General features: G+C 34.8%; 1 protein-coding gene across 1 annotated transcript in view; it reads left to right on the top strand.

The window, feature by feature from the left end:
• LOC128243368 (GPI ethanolamine phosphate transferase 1-like) overlaps positions 1–15,328 on the top strand; it is a 28,717-nt gene extending 13,389 nt beyond the window's left edge. Inside the window, exons 14-28 of the mRNA XM_052961114.1 lie at positions 716–795; positions 1,455–1,624; positions 3,179–3,354; positions 3,831–3,929; positions 4,430–4,521; positions 4,978–5,028; positions 6,033–6,108; positions 6,787–6,880; positions 7,349–7,451; positions 7,996–8,095; positions 9,987–10,091; positions 10,422–10,477; positions 10,697–10,772; positions 11,973–12,089; positions 12,423–15,328. Of these exons, the coding sequence (XP_052817074.1) occupies positions 716–795; positions 1,455–1,624; positions 3,179–3,354; positions 3,831–3,929; positions 4,430–4,521; positions 4,978–5,028; positions 6,033–6,108; positions 6,787–6,880; positions 7,349–7,451; positions 7,996–8,095; positions 9,987–10,091; positions 10,422–10,477; positions 10,697–10,772; positions 11,973–12,089; positions 12,423–12,596 (1,569 nt within the window). The 3' untranslated portion in view covers positions 12,597–15,328. The remainder of the gene's footprint in view (positions 1–715; positions 796–1,454; positions 1,625–3,178; positions 3,355–3,830; positions 3,930–4,429; positions 4,522–4,977; positions 5,029–6,032; positions 6,109–6,786; positions 6,881–7,348; positions 7,452–7,995; positions 8,096–9,986; positions 10,092–10,421; positions 10,478–10,696; positions 10,773–11,972; positions 12,090–12,422) is intronic.
• Positions 15,329–18,242: the final 2,914 nt, after the last annotated feature.

Genomic DNA, 18,242 nt, shown 5'->3' with positions numbered 1-18,242 from the left:
TCATCTCTTAAACAAAGAAAAAAAGTTGAGGTATTCATAGCCTTTATGAAGGCAACATTGTGCAAAAGCTTTAACCTTGACTAAAGCTCTAATAAAAGATATTCAAATGAAACTTGGTACACATGTTGCCAGGGACAATACACACATGTACCGCATGGCCCATTACTCTTATTTTAATAATTAGTGAGTGATGCCTTTTTTTTACTAAAAACATGAGATGAGCTTTGGCGTTCTTTTCTGTGTGGGTTTATTTCCTGTTTCTTGCACTAAAGTACACCTCTCTGTAAAATTAAATCCAATTTGGCAATGAATCATAAGCTTGATACATGTATGTTGTTATATGGTAAACCAGATGATATTCTAGGTAGAAGGTCTTTTAGATTACGTAAAAATGCCTTTGTTTAGATACAATTGAAATCAACAAGGTTGTTGACATTTTGAATGTGGAGTTTCTGGTTATCACATTTTGCCTTTTTACTAAGATAAATTGTTATTTTTTTGTTTCATAAAATGGTTTGGATTGTATGTTTTTTTGTATGTTCAAATATGGATCAACCAGACTATGTTTTTTTGTAAAAAAATGAACTATGACTTGAGCTTATCGTTTATATCTGTCTATGGTACTTTTGTTTATAATGGTACAAACATTTAGTATGAAGATTGGTGTTGTTTTTAGATACAAAATTTTCTGAATATTATCTATTTTACATTGAAGGTTGAGGATTGTGTGCGTATCATGAGAGTTGCTTTGAAGGGTCTCAACTACTACCAGACATATGACAGGCTCTTCCTCGGGTAAGAGATATAATATCTATCATGTGCGTGTGTTCCAGATTGGAAAATGCTACCTGTGGTAATGTGCGAAAAACTGATAACAAGGCATTCCTAGTTACCAGCTCCGCTACCTGCCCAAGGAAGAAGTGTTAAGAAGTGATGATATCTGTATTATAAGCTGCATTAACATGAATAAAACTAGGGAAGGCAATATAATTGTATACCCAAAATACAATGAAAGCTACAGGGTCAAGCCCAGTACTTAAAAACACTCTGTATATAAGCACAAACAACACTGAATGAAGATACAAACGTACAAAGAGCACAATGTCCATACACACACAGTATAGGTTTATCATTAAATGATGGTATAACTGCCTTTAAGAGGTCAGTGAAATAAAAGGTTTACTGGAACATGAGTTCAGTACAAGAAAAGAATGATCATATGTAAATAGAATCACTGAAACACAAGTTTCTACAATTACTACATAAGTTTTACATTTAGAGTCAATGGTTTATGCAAAAATATATAGTTTTACTATGAGGTTTAAATTGTTGGAAAGCTACAAGTACTCAATCTTGTTCACATGTAAGTCAGCTTAACGTTAAATAATAAAGGGAACTAAGATTAGAAAAGAAGTGAGCTGAAATAATACTTATACTAGATTATATTATTTTAGTGTAAGCGTGTGTTGTGGATTCCTGGGCTGGATGGCTTACACGCTCATGCTGGTATTTGAGCAACATTCGGGGGTCGTTAAGAGGTCGTCATGGAAACAAGAGTCACATGATGCACTGGTTATCGTAGTCTTTGGCTGCATCGGTGTAATAGTTGCCATATTGCTGTATGGTAAATATATTATTTTTAAGCTTGTCTGTTTTTAGCTTGACTATTTCAAGAATAAGGAGGGTTATACTACTCGTCCCAGAGTTGGCGTTTTAGGGCAAGTTGGGATTTCCACTTATAAGTCCAATACCCATCATTCAATTCCCTTAAAACTTCCCACAGTTGTTCAGGACCATCTCATAATGAGGTTAGATAACTCCATATTATCATTTATACAAATTATAGCCCCTGATTGACTATGGAACTTGGGTTAAAGTTTTAGGGCAGGTTGGGATATTTATTAATAACTTCTATACTCTTCATTCAATTGACTTGATACTTCACACAGTTGGTCAGGACCATCATACAATGAGGCTACACACCTCCATATTATCATTTATACAAGTTATGGCCCCTGATTGACTTAAGAACTTAGGTTAAAGTTTTAGGGCAAGTTGGGATTTTCTCTTATAAGTCCAATACCCTTCATTCAATTGACTTAATACTTCACACAGTTGCTCAGGACCATCACACAATGAGGTTACATAACTTCATATTATCCTTAATACAACTTATGTCACCTGATTGACTTAGGAACTTACGTTAAAGTTTTAGGGCAAGTTTTGATTTTAATAAAAAAAATCTATACCCTTCAATCAATTGACTGAATACGTAGTCTTACGACAGCCCTTGTTTGAAGACAAAATGTAAATGTGTTGTCACAGTCTTGGTGTCTTTGCCAGCAGCAGTGATTTTGATGTCATCATCATTCAAAAACATTTATCTTGCCTATAGTTCATAAAGCTATTCAAGATATACTCATGAAACTTAGTAAGCATTTTTCCTGTGATAATACGTACATATGTATTAAGGCCCATCTGTCTTGAATAATGCTTCCAGGTAAATATGCCTTTCTTAACATCCATTCGAAGTGCTCCTGTTTAATTAAGCGTGTTTGTTTTTTAAAGTTTTGTCAAAGCAATGATTCCAGCGTTAGTTGAACAAAATCATCCTATCAACGCGCTTATCTTATGATCTCAATAAGCTTACATTTCTTTTAAGGATTGATAGCTAATTTTCTTGCATTTAAGCTGTATGAACGCAATAGAGTTAGCGCTTCTTGGTCTTTTGCTCGCTTGCACTGCGTTATATACAGCATAAACACACGAAAACATGCGATCAATACTTTTATTTACATTTACAAAAAATATTCATTGCTATTAAAAATTCGCAGTATCTTCTGCAATTGAGTATTTGTTCTTTGAAAAAGTGCATCTGACAACATACGTTTGTAAAGAAGAACGGCTGAATTTTGTAATGTCATATATCATTGGTTATATGACCTCACGCTTATCCAATCAGAGCGCAATATTGGAGTAAACGATGACGTATAATACAGTATAAACATCAAGTTTTATCTACACAAAGGACTAGGGGAATGTAAATATTATTGTATATTACTAATGACATTATGCACATATGTAGCAAGGCCTATTTTGTGGCTGAAATACTTATTTAGTTTGTGTTAACTTGAGCCCTATTCACAAATGATGCCATTTATTTATGTTATTCCTTCAGTTCAGTCCCTTCCCTGGACTAACTACCTCTACTGCTTGATACCGGTCACTCTCTGGATGGCAGTAGTGCTCAGACGTGATGTTCTAGTGCAAGTAATAGACTACACGATCACAATGAAAAACAGGACGTCCTTTCTTGTTGCTGTTCTAGCCAGTCTTGTGGGACTTGAGATTCTGGTTGGTGTAGTTTAATACAGCATTTGTCTGTTTTTATCGAGTGAAGTAAGCATTTAGCCATTTAAAATTATGCATGTATAACAAGTTTACTAAAGATTGACAAATGTTGTGACACAAGTCCCTGTAAAACAATTAATTAAGAATGATGTAACCTAAATGATCTGTCTAAATGTCATGAGCCAAAGGTTTTGAAGTACTGTTATGTACATAAACACACAAGCTTGCTTTTTACTATTATTTATGTTGGACTTTTTTCGAACATATATGTTGGGATTAAATGTTTGAAAAAAATATTCTAAAGCTAAGTCACAGGTGATCCAAACATAGTGTCAGAATGTATGAGTTTTCTTAAAAGAACTATTACAGTTGATCGGGTTCTTTTTTTAGGGAAATCTTGCCTGTCAGTCTGGCCATGATAGTATAACAAATGAACAATAATTAGCTAGTAATCTCACACAAACTGTTCTATATTGCAGGTGATAGGGTTTTTCTTCCGGGAAATGTTGTCAGTGGGGCTGGCCTTGATTGCCATTCTTCCATGGATATCACTAGACCTGCCCGCACTTCCCGCCAAGGTCAGTTTTTGTGTCATTTGAAAAGCATGGCTGACACATGGATTACTTTGTCAGGCGGTGGCCGACGCATTACCCTTGTTGTCAATTGAAAACATCTGAACCGCTTTGTGTAGAGTCTTTAAACTTGGTATTGCCATTGGTCATGGTCAGACGGTGCATGCTTTTTATGTCTGGTTGATATTTACTCTTTGTTGCCATCTAATCACTTAATGTGGTACAATAATACTTGAAAAATTGAAAAGTTTGCAACCCACTCAAAATCACATTGATTGCATATTCTACTGGTATTATTCTACTGGTATGTCATAAAGCAACAAAGTAATGTCAGCCACACAGGTGCATAAGGTATTTTACTGTACTTCAATATTATCATACTATATGTTTTTCTAGGAAAAAAATAGTTGTTCAAATTGAATTATTGTTTTAAACAAATTATAAAGTTGAGTTTGTATTCAGAGAAAAGTCTTACTTTAATTGTATAAGATGCTTGATATATTCAGGGCCAGTTGCTGGGCTGGTCACTGTGCTGTATGCTCCTAGCCATATTTCCCATGCTTCCTGTTGTCACTGGAAAACGGTCAACTGAATATGTGTAAGTACTTGAGCACTGATGTACAGAACACATTTCTAGCTTGTATGTATACTCCAAGAAGAAAAGTAATTTCTTGTCATAGCAATGAAATCTTCATAAGCATTGTTGACATCATTGGTTTGCTCAAAATAAAAATACAATGTTAATACATCAATAATAAATAAGCACTATTACTCAAAGAAAAATGTTCAGCGGTGAATTATTCACATTGAAATAACAAGATAAGTCAATACTCTACCTAGTACATTTCCTATGAAAAAAATAGCAACCTATTGATTTAGGCTATAAATGTTTAGGATATTCATTCTAATATTGAAAAATGTTAAGCCAGATGCTATCTCTGAACTAAATTAAAAACTTGGCTGTTTGCTTCATTTTCTTTCAAGCAGAATCTGAAGAACAGTAAATTCATTTGTGTGGCTTTAGGATTAATTCTTACTACTTTTATTTCCTCAGATTGGCTGGTGGAGCGATAGTTATCCTTATTGGCATAATATCTGGCTTCAGGTAGGTTTTAACTTAAATTGTAAGCTTATTTTTGTGTATCAGAATGAGGTTTAGATATTATTGTAGCCTTTGTGATGTCTTCTTAGGCAGCATCATGTAAAATCCTTGTTAAACAGTACTTTGAAATTGTTATGAATTTTATGTTTTCATAACCCATGCTTCTTACATTTTCATAACACATGGTACACATGGCACTCACATTCATAACTCAAATGTATGTGTACATATATGTGTAACCAGTTTCACTCACCCTAAACATTTTCTAAATTGAGATTTTAAGTTATGCCCCATAGCCGTCTTGGGATAACTGATATGTCTTAGAAATAATTTGTAATGCTTTTGTCAAACTGAAGCACGTTTCTTTAAAGAATCTTATTTGTTAAAAATCTTGAATCTGTAGGAATATCCTTGACACCAAGATTTTGAGAGAAAAGTAATTCACTTTTGTTTGCTTCTTAAAGCTGCACTCTCACAGATTGAAGATTTTGACCACCTTTTTATTTTTTTTGACTTGAAACAAGCCAATTTTTGCGAAAATCCATAAAACCAGTGATATAAGTCTGCTGCCGAATGTTTTATGCATTTTTATTAAACCGTTACTAACGGTTTTAGCCATGAAACATTGATTTTCAAACAGATATATGCAAATTGGCAATCTGATCTTTTGTCAGCAATCTTTTATCACTGGTTAGCAGATATTTAAGCAAAAAAAATGCTCTTACCAAGAATAAAAATAAAAAAGTTGTAAAAACAGAAAATCTGCGAGAGTACAGCTTTAAACATAGGGTAAGTTCAATGCATTCAGATATGTGTAAAGTGAGGGAAATATGACCCTTATATGTGATTTCAACTAACAACTAAGATTTATAATAAAATGGGACCCAAGTTTGTTAGAAATGTTTATGAATTCATTTTCCTTTATCAGCATGTGTTTTAAAGTTTCCTTACAACTAACAATAATCCTCATGTTGTTTGGAAATGTGCATTTTACTTTTACTTTCCAGGTCAAAATCTAGTTCAAGTGACGTAAAACCTGCAAGAAAGAAAGAAGACGACAGTTCAATGTTACCATATGTCCAGGTTAGGTACCCGATTATGAAATGTTGAACGAGTATTGGTTCAGAATTTTTGTTACAAGCTTTATCTTCTGTGTCCATATTCATTTATATATATATATGATTTATATTTTCATTTGTCACCTAGGTCCATCTATGCATCTACGTAAATTTATGTGTTAATAGATATGTATTAATATATGTATTAGATCTCACTCAAGAGGTAGTTGGTTTGAGTCCACCAGGTCTCGTATACCATAGCATTCTTATCCTTGTCATTAGACATGCCTCAATGGTACCATTCAGTCCAATGGCAAGTTATTTTTACAGTCCAATCAAAACACTTGGAATTTAATCTTAAATCTAAGATGGTTATTCAATACAGCCAAGGGGCATGTTTTCTTGGCTTCCAAAAAGACGTTGTGTTAATATTTCTACCCATCAAACTGACCCACAGTAGTTTATATCAGCTTGCAGTTTTTATGATGCCTGCAAAGCATGGCAGATACATGGGGATTTCATTGTCTGTCATAGTCATAGTCAACAACTTCTGTCTTCAAACTTGGTATGCACTTTGGTCATAGTTCATAAATAACCCCTATTTGGGTTAATAGGTCAAATGTCAAGGTAATGGTGACCTTTACTAGAAAATTGTTGGATAACTAGTATATGCTGACAAAGCATTGATTCTTACTTATTGTAGCTGATTGGTGTCCTGGTTGCCACATATTTCTCTGTGTGGGAGGTGAACAGTGGCTTATCTCCATGGCAACAGGGCATAAGCTGGCTTCTACTGGGTAAGGGAATTTTAAGTTAATTTGAGATAAAAATAATTGAGGTACAGTAAACCTGTATATATTAACATGATTGTAGTCAGATATTTAATGTCCATTGTTATGGTTATAAGAAACTCCACTTAATATAGTTATTGAATCATCAAATATAATATTCTTTTGCTTGTCTGTTTTTTTGTAGAGAAAATTTTTATGTGTATTCAATAGCGTTGGCATCATCAAGCTAAAATTGTTTAACCTAGGTCATAATTTCAAAAAACGTTGCAGGTATTCCTATGAGACTATGTACACGTGCTACTAGTTAATAATATGCAAATGGGGAGCAAGACTCATAACTCTGGCTAAAATGTTATTATGAAGTTATGCCCCTTGACAGACTCAAGATAAATAAATGCTGTCATCTGCTCATAGTGCACCACTATTTGTCCTCTTAATCAAGTAAGTGAATATTATAAATGATCTCCCTTTCAGGTGTGTCAGTGTTGGAGCCACTGTTGACGTCCAGCCACGTATCCACCAGACTACAGGCCATCTTCCTTGCGTTCGCCGCTCCATACATTCTCCTTAGTGTCTCGTATCCTTTTGTTAACCATACCAGCGGGCAGGTTGGCGAGAACAGGTCAAGGTCGCTACTATTGAAAATTCTTCACTCAATATCTTTCCATAAGAATGATGTTAATTGTAAAGAGATGATTTTGCAAGTTTGTACTTCTAACCCTTGCCAGTTGATAATTTTATTTTACTTGTTTTCATTTGTTGCCGTATATTAATAGTGGTTAATTGCAAAGACACACACCGAAGTTTCAAATAGCACAAGCCACAAACTGTTCCTTTTTATTTTTCATGATAGCTTACATATTTCCAGTCAAGCTGCAAACTAGACCAGGACTGGAGCAGAGTGACATAAGCATTACTGATAGAACCTATAAATATGACATAAAATTTTCTGATTTAAAATGTTATTCCATTCATTGAGACTTCTAGGCTCAAGTTTTTTCGTAAAAGGATTCCTTTGCAGTGCTCTTGTTGAAAATATCTCATAGTTGCAAAATCAATCAATTTATTTTTGATTTTGTTATTTTTCTCTGTTATTTGTATTTGACCTTGACCTTGTCTAGCTATGAGGTTCTGTTCCTAGTGGTTCTTGGGTTGACCATGCACCAATGGCTGCAGGTGGAGTTTGGTCTTGTATCCTGGGCATCCAAAACACTCACAGGGGTACGTACATTTGTTTACCATATGTATGTCCTTTATGACTGTGATCTTGAACTATGAATATTTGATTGACCTGAAATTGAACTTTTAACTTGTTTGTTTTGCTTTGTATGGAACAAAATCTCCTCAGTATAATTTGTGTATGCATTTGGATCCATTGTTTTATATTGTGATTTTGCTTTTTTAATCATATTTGAAATCCGAAACATTTTATTTAGTTATACCCCTGACAAAGGGGGTATATTCGAGTCACCCTGTTGTCGGTCGGTTGGTCCATCCGTTGCAATTTTTAACCAGGTTTTCAACGAAAAGCAGGTTATTAGAATGAGAATGCGATCGGACAGCCGTCAAACATTGGTTTCTGTTCAATAACTTTAGTTAGCATTGATAGATATTGATGAAACTTGGTGTGTAGGTAGCTTATGGGAAGAGCTAGCTTGGGATTGCTTTGAGGGGGATGGGGCTAAGGTCAAGGTCACTGTTACTAAAAATAGAAAAATGGTTTCTGCCCAATAAATTTAGTTAGCATTGATAGATATTGACGAAACTTGGTGTGTAAGTTGCTTATGTGAAGAGCTAGCTTGGGATTGCTTTTGAGTGGGGAGGGGCTAAGGTCAAGGTCACTATTACTTAAAATAGAAAAATGGTCAAGGTCACTGTTACTTAAAATAGAAAAATGGTTTCTGCCCTATAACTTTAGTTAGCATTGACCGATATTGATGAAACTTGGTGTGTAAGTTGCTTATGTGAAGAGCTAGCTTGGGATTGCTTTTGAGTGGGGAGGGGCTAAGGTCAAGGTCACTATTACTTAAAATAGAAAAATGGTCAAGGTCACTGTTACTTAAAATAGAAAAATGGTTTCTGCCCAATAACTTTAGTTAGCATTGATAGATATTGATGAAACTTAGAGCGAAGGTAGCTTATGTGAAGAGCTAGCTTGGGAGGTGTGGTCAAGGTCACTGTTCCTAAAAATAGAAAAATGTTTTTCTGCCAAACAACTTAGTTAGAATTGATGGATAGTGATGAATCTTAGTGTGAATATAGCTTATATGAAGCTGCAGATTGAACTTGCTCATACAACAAATTAATTGGCTATAATTTCTGATTACCCATAACAAAAACCTGGTTTCGTCGCATTGCGGCGCTTCTAGTTCTTGTTGGGATGATGACTTGAAAACTACTGGATGGAATTCAATTAAACGTCATACAATTATAGATCATAATTAGAGGAAGTGCAGTGTACAAGAACCATAGCTCTATTTTAGCAAATTACAGAGTTATTGTCCTTTACTACTTTTTGTTAGCAGCTTAACTTCTAAAATGGATTTTAATTATACAACAAAATTTGTTCAGGCATAATGAGTGGAAATGCAGTGTACAATAACCTTGGAGTAATGGCCTTTTTTTCAAAGAAATAGCCATTCTTTTGTCCAGGCAGCATATGGGGGTATTTGTCACTCTGAATATAGACTAACTTTTTCTCATTGTTTTTTTTTTTCAAAATGATGACACTGGTTTGACATGCTTTTAACTGTTCCTTGCATTGTATATTAACAGCTGGATGTGACAAACATATAAACATACAAACCTTGTATTTGTATGTTGTGTTGATGTGTATGATTTTAGAGAGGATGCCAACATCTATCTGCCCATTCACATATCTGCCAGAAACTGTCATTTTATTATACATGTCTTTGTATTTACTATTGGTTTACCCTGTATGTAATATGTTGTACACTCACAGACCTGTGGATGTGTATGATTTCCAAGAGACAGCCAATTTCATCTGCCTGGCCACATGCATGCCAGGAACTATCTTGTTATATCTGGCATTTTATTATATGTGACACATTTTCGTTAGATTTCCACCATGTATTGTGTTGCACATTCACAGGTGGATGTGTATGATTTCCAAGAGAGAGCCAACCTTCATCTACCGGGCCACATGCATTCCAGAAACTACCTTGTCATATCCGACATCCAGAGGGCTTTCTACTTTGTATCCTTTAAAATGCAAATAGAAACTACAGGGCAATGTGCTGACCAGCCAAAGTATAGGGTTTTAGCTAAAAGATTATAGGAGGGTGCTGCACCCTGTCATTTTTTTTGGTAGCCCCCTTCTGCCCTAATAGGGACCAGAATGTGCACTCGTCTGCCTTCTTAGGATTAAATGCTTTTGGTATATATTGCAATATATATAAATAGCAGATAAACAGATGCATATACAACAAATATATCTTGCAATTGAATTTGTATCTGTGGAATACAAGACTGTATGTTAACAAAGATTCAGTGACTTCAGAGACTGAATTCCTTAACTGATGCACAGATTTTCTTTATCCTGACATCATTCTTTGGAGTGGGAAATATAGCCAGCATTAACAGGTATTCTAGGTGTAGAATGAGTGCAAATGTGCTTGTAGATCATCTTTCATTAAGCGTATTACATAATTTAAAGTTGAATTTTGTTCTTTTCGAATTTATTTAGAAAGAAAGTGCATAAGATACACTACTTCTACGTCTACCTACATGTGTTATTAAATAGGATATATTTAAACATATAAATGCTGATTATATCTTACCTTTAACCCTGGCTGTTTTCAGTTTTGACCCCGCAGCAGTGCTGTGTTACATATCAGTGTTTTCCCCTTTCACCATGGGAGCATTGTTGGTGTTTAAGGTTAGTATAATGGGGAAAGAATAGACATAATCCTTAGTTTGGTCTATAGAGGGATACCAAGGGTTTGCCACACTTGATGGTCATTTAAGGTATTGGGATTACCTAGCTTTGTGCAAAATCTTAAACCTTGAACAAAGATATTCAAATGAAATTAGTACATATGTTGCCAGAGTCAATATGCGCACATGTATACAAATCCCATAACTCTGGCTTAAATATTGTTAATTTATAGCCCCTTTATGACTGACTGATTGACAACACACACAGAAACGGACGAGTGTAAGCATTCGTATGCGGTGCTTTTGTTTCTGTATATATTGTTTAAAGCTGCACTCTCACAGATATACCATTTTGACAACTTTTTTATTTTTTGTCTTGGAAAGAGCAAATTTTTGTGAAAATATCTGTCAATCAATGATATAAGATTGCTGACAAAAAATCAGATCATAGATTTTCATATTTCTGTTTGAAAATTAATGTTTTATGGCTTAAATCGTTACTAATGGCTTAAGAAAGATGCATAAAACATCAATTTTTGAACTTAAATACATGTATAAAAATCTGTGATCTAATTTTTTGTCAGCAGTCTTATATAACTGGTTTCCATAGATTTTCGCAAAAATTGGCTCATTTCAAGACAAAAAATATAAAAGTTGTCAAAACGTTCAATCTGTGAGAGTGCAGCCTTATTGTAATTAGATTGAAGTTTAGCAGTATTTCAATGTAAAACAGTAGGATATTTACTTAAAAGCTTTAGATTCATTTGTTCGTTTACCCTGGAATGCCCAGGATGCAGGAAATGCAGGAAAAACCTATTATATTTGTATTTCTGATAACCAATAATATGAAATTGATTTTCTTGTTGATGGGTTGCTTTAATACTAAGGAAAACAACGGTATTTGACTTAACATTAAATCGTAGATTTAAATGTATACAAATAAATCCATTTCTTTTTCATGAATAAAAGAATACATATTAACGCACACAGTTCTCATGATAGTGAGTTGTGTAGACCTCAAATGTTACAGGCTAGGACAGGTTATGGTCAGTCCTTGCATCCAGCCAAAACACCCTTGTTGTATATGACAGATATTCTTTCAACTGAGCGGCCCAGTCCGGATAACACATACCCTCTCTGTCCATTGCAAATCACTACCATGGTATAGTTATTTCCATTTAACACATGTTTAACTTTACAGATCGTGATTCCATTCATCCTGGTCACTTGCGTGTTACGAGCTGTGCACGTGATCTCGTGCGTTCCAGTTGACGGCCTCTTTCTCATCATCATGCTCATGTCCGACTGCATGGCCTTGGTATGTAGTTTTGATTTGTTACCTTCATCATTAGTGCTGCTGACCGCGGCTTTTGTGTTAGTAAAGTATTAAGCATAGGAAAGATTGTTTTCAGCAGGCATATCTTTAAACTAAAACCTTTTCAATAAGTAGCACCAATTAAAAGCAAATCTAGTATTGAGTAATACCAGAGTTAAGCATAATTTTAGTCGAAGACTGTGCACTGCAGTGTTCCATTTTTCAAGATGTTCACATGGTCCATATGCACTTGTCAGTACCATCACTAACAACATTAGTTTGGTTTCAGAATACAATGTCCATGGATATTTAATACTCTTTTTCATCTGGTTTCAGCACTTCTTTTTCCTGGTTCAGGACTACGGCAGCTGGCTGGATATTGGGACCAGTATTAGCCACTACGTGATTGTCATGTGTATGATCATCTTTACTATGGTCCTCTTTGGAGTCACCCACTTTCTCACTACAACAAGCCTTCTTTCTCCTAGACGCAAACGCAGAGTGGAGTGATAGTTGTTATCACCATGGTCACCAGTCAACATTTGTCATTTGTAAAGGAGACTTTGGAGTCACCCACTTTCTCACTACTACAAGCCTTCTGTCTCCTAGACGCAAACGTAGAGTGGAGTGATAGTTATTATCACCATGGTCACCAGTAAACATTTGTCATTTGAAACAGGAGACTTTGGAGTCACCTACTTTTTTCACTACCGCAAACATTCTATCTCCTAGACGCAAACGTAGAGTGGACTGACAGCTGTTATCATTATTGTCACCAGTCAACATTTGTCATTTAAAAAGGGAGACTATGTAGTCACCGACTTTCTAACTACCACAAGCCTAATGTCTCATAGACGCAAACGTAGAATGGAATGACAGCTGATATCATTATGGTCAACAGTAAACATTTGTCATTTAAAAAAGGAGACTTTGGAGTCACCCACTTCCTCACTTTAGTCTACTAGAAACATTCTATTTTCTAGACGCAAAGTACAGTGGAGTGATAGTTGTAATCACCATGGTCACCAATCAACATTTGGCATTTGTAAAGGAGACTGGAGTCAACATCTTTTCTCAATACCGCAAACCTCCTATCTCCTATAAGCAAACGTTAAGTAGAGGGAAAGCAGTGATCTTTATGGTAACCAGGCAACATTTGTATAAGAATTTGAATATTTATCTTCTGTGTTATTTGTGATTTGCATATTACATTTGATGTGATATGCACTTGCAGCGTATTTATTTTTAAATCTCTTTAAAAGAAAATAGATAATATATAGTATATGACGATGTACAATTAAGGGGTGCGTCGTGATGACACACCCGTAAAGCCATGCCTTAATTATATTTTCCTATTCAGGCAAAAGTGCTTAGGTTTGCAAGTTATCAATGATGAAACTGTAACTTTATACATTAATAATATTAAAAATATAATTATTGTGATTTATTACCTATTACAACTTAAGTACACTACCAACCACGAGTCTTTTGCAAAAAAAAGAGTTGCCACTGCGGGAGAGATTGCGTCAACGCGGAAAATCGCGGCGATTTATTCCGCGGTAGTCAACACGTCGATGCGCGTCATCGCCGCGTTCATCTGCTGCTATCGCGTACGACTTCCGAAAACATACACGCGGCGAATTGCCGCGATACAGCTTACCGCAATATGCAGGTATTTAACAGGTCAAGGTGGTACAAATAGAAAAAACAACATGTAAATTGAACCGTGCTCGCAAAATGATTTCATTCGATTGCGTGGGTAAACGCTCTCATCTCCAAAACTTCATCATTATATCGCCGGTATATGGAGTTTTTGTTAAACAAATAAGTTTTTTTATAAGTGAATTGACTCAATATAGTAATTATTCACAATCACACAAGTTGAACGAGGGCATTTGAAATTTAGAGTTTTAGGAACACAGTGACAATAGCGTCTGAATACTATCACAGTTACAAAGCATACTTTTCAGGGATCAAACTACATTTTGAGTACGAACCAAGATTTGTAGATTACGGGTCGAGGTTTTATTAATTTAATTAAAAAATTATATGAATGGAATGGGAACAAAGAAAAAGCCGTCAGAGAATTGACAGCTACCTAAATTACAGTTAATTAAAAATTCGCAACGGCCGCGTAACGCGGTGACTCGACGCGGTGGAAGGCGGGGAAAATTATAGGTATGCACTTGGGCATGGGCATTATGCTTTAGTCTCCGCGTATAGTGAAAATTAGTTTAAAAAGATAACGATGGCGGTATGAAAAAATCGCGACGATATGCAAAAAAGCTCGCGTGGTTGGTAGTGTACCTCTTTGCCATTATTGTAATTGATAACGGCTTGCACCCCGCCCCCGTTGAAGAGATGTTTTTGTTTGTGATATATTTTGGTTGCACTTTTCATATTTGTAAAATTAGTATAGATCTTGGGAAATTAGTAAGTACGCAATTAGAATCAAATACTGATATGAATAGGTCCTTGTATTGCTTGGCTGTTCTGTTTTTAGTGTTGTCATAGCATTGATGCCATTGTACATTTTTTAACCTATTCGCCATACATGATACACATGTTACCAGAGACAATACGCTCAGGTCAAGCAAGGTCTATAAATCTGACTTATATAATTGTAAAGGTAATGTTGTTTGACTGCAAGTTCCCAAAACTGACACTCATAGGCGATCACTTCGCGGCTCTCTTGTAAAGAGACATGTGCATTAAATGTAGATATGTATTTACCGTGTTTTAGTTCATGCAATGTTTTAAAGATGCACTATTAATCAAAAATAAGATTTAACACATTTAATACAATTGTTTTAATATACCAAAAAGGATGAACAAATGTCGAAAACAATAGATCTTATGGAGGATACCTGGTTTGATTTGAAAGAAATGTGCAGAAACAAGACCATAGCAAATCGCAGTTTAGCATTCACCAATCATTTAATATTTTTGCATTTTCAGTTATTAAATATACGGTTATAATTTTGTTATTTGTAATTAATATTTTCCATAAATGCACTATTTATTAAGTATTTGAGGGTGTATCACTTAAAAAATATGTTTTACATGTGTTATGTATTGATTTTGAATAGGAGTGTCACTTTAAAATGGTTAGAATAAATCATGACCTTACATACTATAACTATAGCTTGTATAAGCCAGATCATTTCTTTATTTGTTTGATATGTTTAATCATTTATATAGGTCAACGCTTACTTTTAAAATCTAGCTTCTTTTGCTTTTGTTTTGACGAAAATAATTATAAGTTTTTTTGTACAATCCATGAATTATTTATATTTTGATAATTCATGTACATGTTTTCAGATATAGTAATAAAATTCTATTCCTATGTGTATGTTGTGGATTCCATATATTACATGTATTAGTTATATTAGGCTAATATTAATGGTCATTATGTATTCTTTCAGTGCCTTCATCCAAACATAAATTATTTATATATTTAACCTTAGCTGAACGACCGCTACAAACAGCCTGATATACATGATGTATGCATGTCTTGCAGTATATATTTATTAACATATTCTTTCATAGGTTTCATGATAAACAAAAAAAATGATGCCATTTAAATGATGGCTGGTGTGTATATGCACTTGTATACAACAGATGTGTAAAAATATATTTAAACCCAAAATTCCTTTCTAGGCGGACAATTGTGCATTAAACCTTTATTTTCTCTCTTAACATTTCTTTCTTGGAAGGTTCATCATCCTTTCATGCACAGAAACGATAGAAAATACAGTAACATCAAAGTGAGCAAACACAGTAAATGTCATTCCACGATGCAAAGGCCGTTTGAGGGAACAAAACATAAAATGTTTAAAAATTTCATTTTAAGCTCGACTATTCGAAGAATAAGGAGGTTTTGCTACTCTTCGGGCGTCGACGTTGGCGTCGGGTTAAGGTTTTAGGGCAAGGTAGCTTTTTCAATTTTAACTCCAAAACCCTTCATTCAATTCACTTAATACTTCACATGTTCAGGACCATCACACAATGAGGTTACATTGCACCATCTTATCCTTAATATATGGTACCTGATTGACTTTACAATAGGCACTTTGGTTCAAGTTTTAGGGCACATTGCGTCAAGTTAAAGTTTTAGTGCGAGTTGGGAATTTTACTTAAAACTTCTGTACCCTTCATTCAAAATACTTCACACAGTTGGAAATGGCCATCAGACAATTAGGTTACATAACCCCATGTTAGCCCTTAATACAAATAATGGCCCTTGATTGACTTTTGTTTTCTTTTTTATTGATTTCAAGATGCACATATTTTATATTATTAACAAAAGTGAAACCTTGTTATTAGAATGGCAAACGCCGTTGTTTGGGCGCACGGCATGAAGGCCGTGTCAATCTCGCCTATGGTATTGAATTATTTTAGTTAGGTTTGATATATGGTGATCAAACTTTGTATAGAGGAAGAGTTTATGTAGATTTCATGAGATTGCGTTTGGGGCTCCTAGGGTCAAGGTCAAGGCCACTGTAAACTAAAATAGAATCATGGTTGATATTGAGCAATTTTAGTTCGGGTAGACAATCGCAACTAAACTTGGTATAAAGGAAGAATTTATAAAGACCTTTCATGGAATTGTGTTTGGGGCTCCGAGAGTCATGGTTGGTCAAGGTCACTGTGACTCAAAATAGGAAAACGGTTAGTACTGAATAACTTTAGTTTGGGTTGACATATTGTGACCAAAATTGGTATATAGGGAAAAGTTATTGAGACCTTTCATGGGATGAAGGTCACTGTTTCTAAAGTTAGAAACACGCGTAGTACTGAATAATTTCAGTTAGGGTCGACATATTGCGACCATAATTGGTATATAGGAACCCCTTTCATGGGATTGCATTTGGGGTCCCTAGTGTCAATGTCATGACCACTGTTACGCACAAAAGATAACCGTTTGTACTGAATAACTTTAGTTAGGGTTGATATATTGTGACTAAACTTGGTATGTAGGAACAGTTTATGGAGGCCTTCCAAAAGATTGCATTTGGGGTCCCTAGGGTCAAGGTCACTGTTACCAAAAACAGAGAAGAAAACAGTTAAAACTGAATCTTGCAACGAATGCTGAAATCCGGTCAATCATTTAAACCATTGTTTCGTCGCGATGCTGCGTTTCTTGATTACTTTTTTTAATTTGTATTTTCTATTGTTTTCAATAGGCAACACAATGCAAATGCTTTTTTTATCAAAAATCTGATAAAATCTTCTTTCGAAAAAATTCATCAACTCCACATTACCCCAAAACTTGTCGCAAAGGACGTATGTCTTACTCATGAAAAAGATTGTAACTCAAAACTAAATAAAGCATGTACTTTTGAAACATTTTAATAGTTTTCCTTCCCCAATCACATCTGCACTGTAAAAGGCCCTTAATTTGAACCAATTTTGAAATAAATGTACAAATTTCGTCCTTTAAACACTAACAGCAAAAGCACCAAAAAATAAAAAGTATTTGCCTTGTCAAATCGTGGCCATTGCTTTTTTAAACAAACAAACGGAAGTTAACGTTACATATGATATTAAACTCGTAAGCACTAAGGTCCATTTATGTATTAAATACTTACACAAATCCAGTAAAATATATATTATCGCTTATATGGTAATCTGAAATTCTGTTTCGCAATAATTGAGCTGAGAGGGTGGGGATTGCATAAACATCTGCCTGGAGAACGCACATCGAATGGCATTTATTAAAATAAGTGTGTTTTTTTTTTTGGAAGACTTTATTATTTCATAGTAGATCTATAATGTAAATTTTACAACAATAATAATATCATCATAATAACACTGATACGCAACAATTTAGACCTTTTCGACTTTATCTCCCTGTCTAAATCATTGTCATAATCCTTTAGACAGTTACATAATGTGGTAGTTGATTGTTCTTGTCTGAAGATCTCATTTATAATCAAGTTTGTACATCTGAATTTTATAAATATCACCTTCGTCACCAGACACAAAAAAGTTCGCATCCTTTTAAATACTAACTGCCCATGGCTCTAAACCGATGTATAGTGCCTGTAAGACGTCTCCTTCTGGAGAAATGCTAACAATGGAATAATTTCCTACACAGTTCACAAGCACTGTGCCAATTTAAATCGATCGTCTTCTACATATTTGCTCCCTCCA

The sequence above is a fragment of the Mya arenaria genome, chromosome 8, assembly GCF_026914265.1.
Source record: "Mya arenaria isolate MELC-2E11 chromosome 8, ASM2691426v1".
Lineage (NCBI taxonomy): Eukaryota > Metazoa > Mollusca > Bivalvia > Myida > Myidae > Mya > Mya arenaria.
Note: the sequence above shows the minus strand (reverse complement) of the source record. Positions and strands in the feature narration are given on the sequence as shown.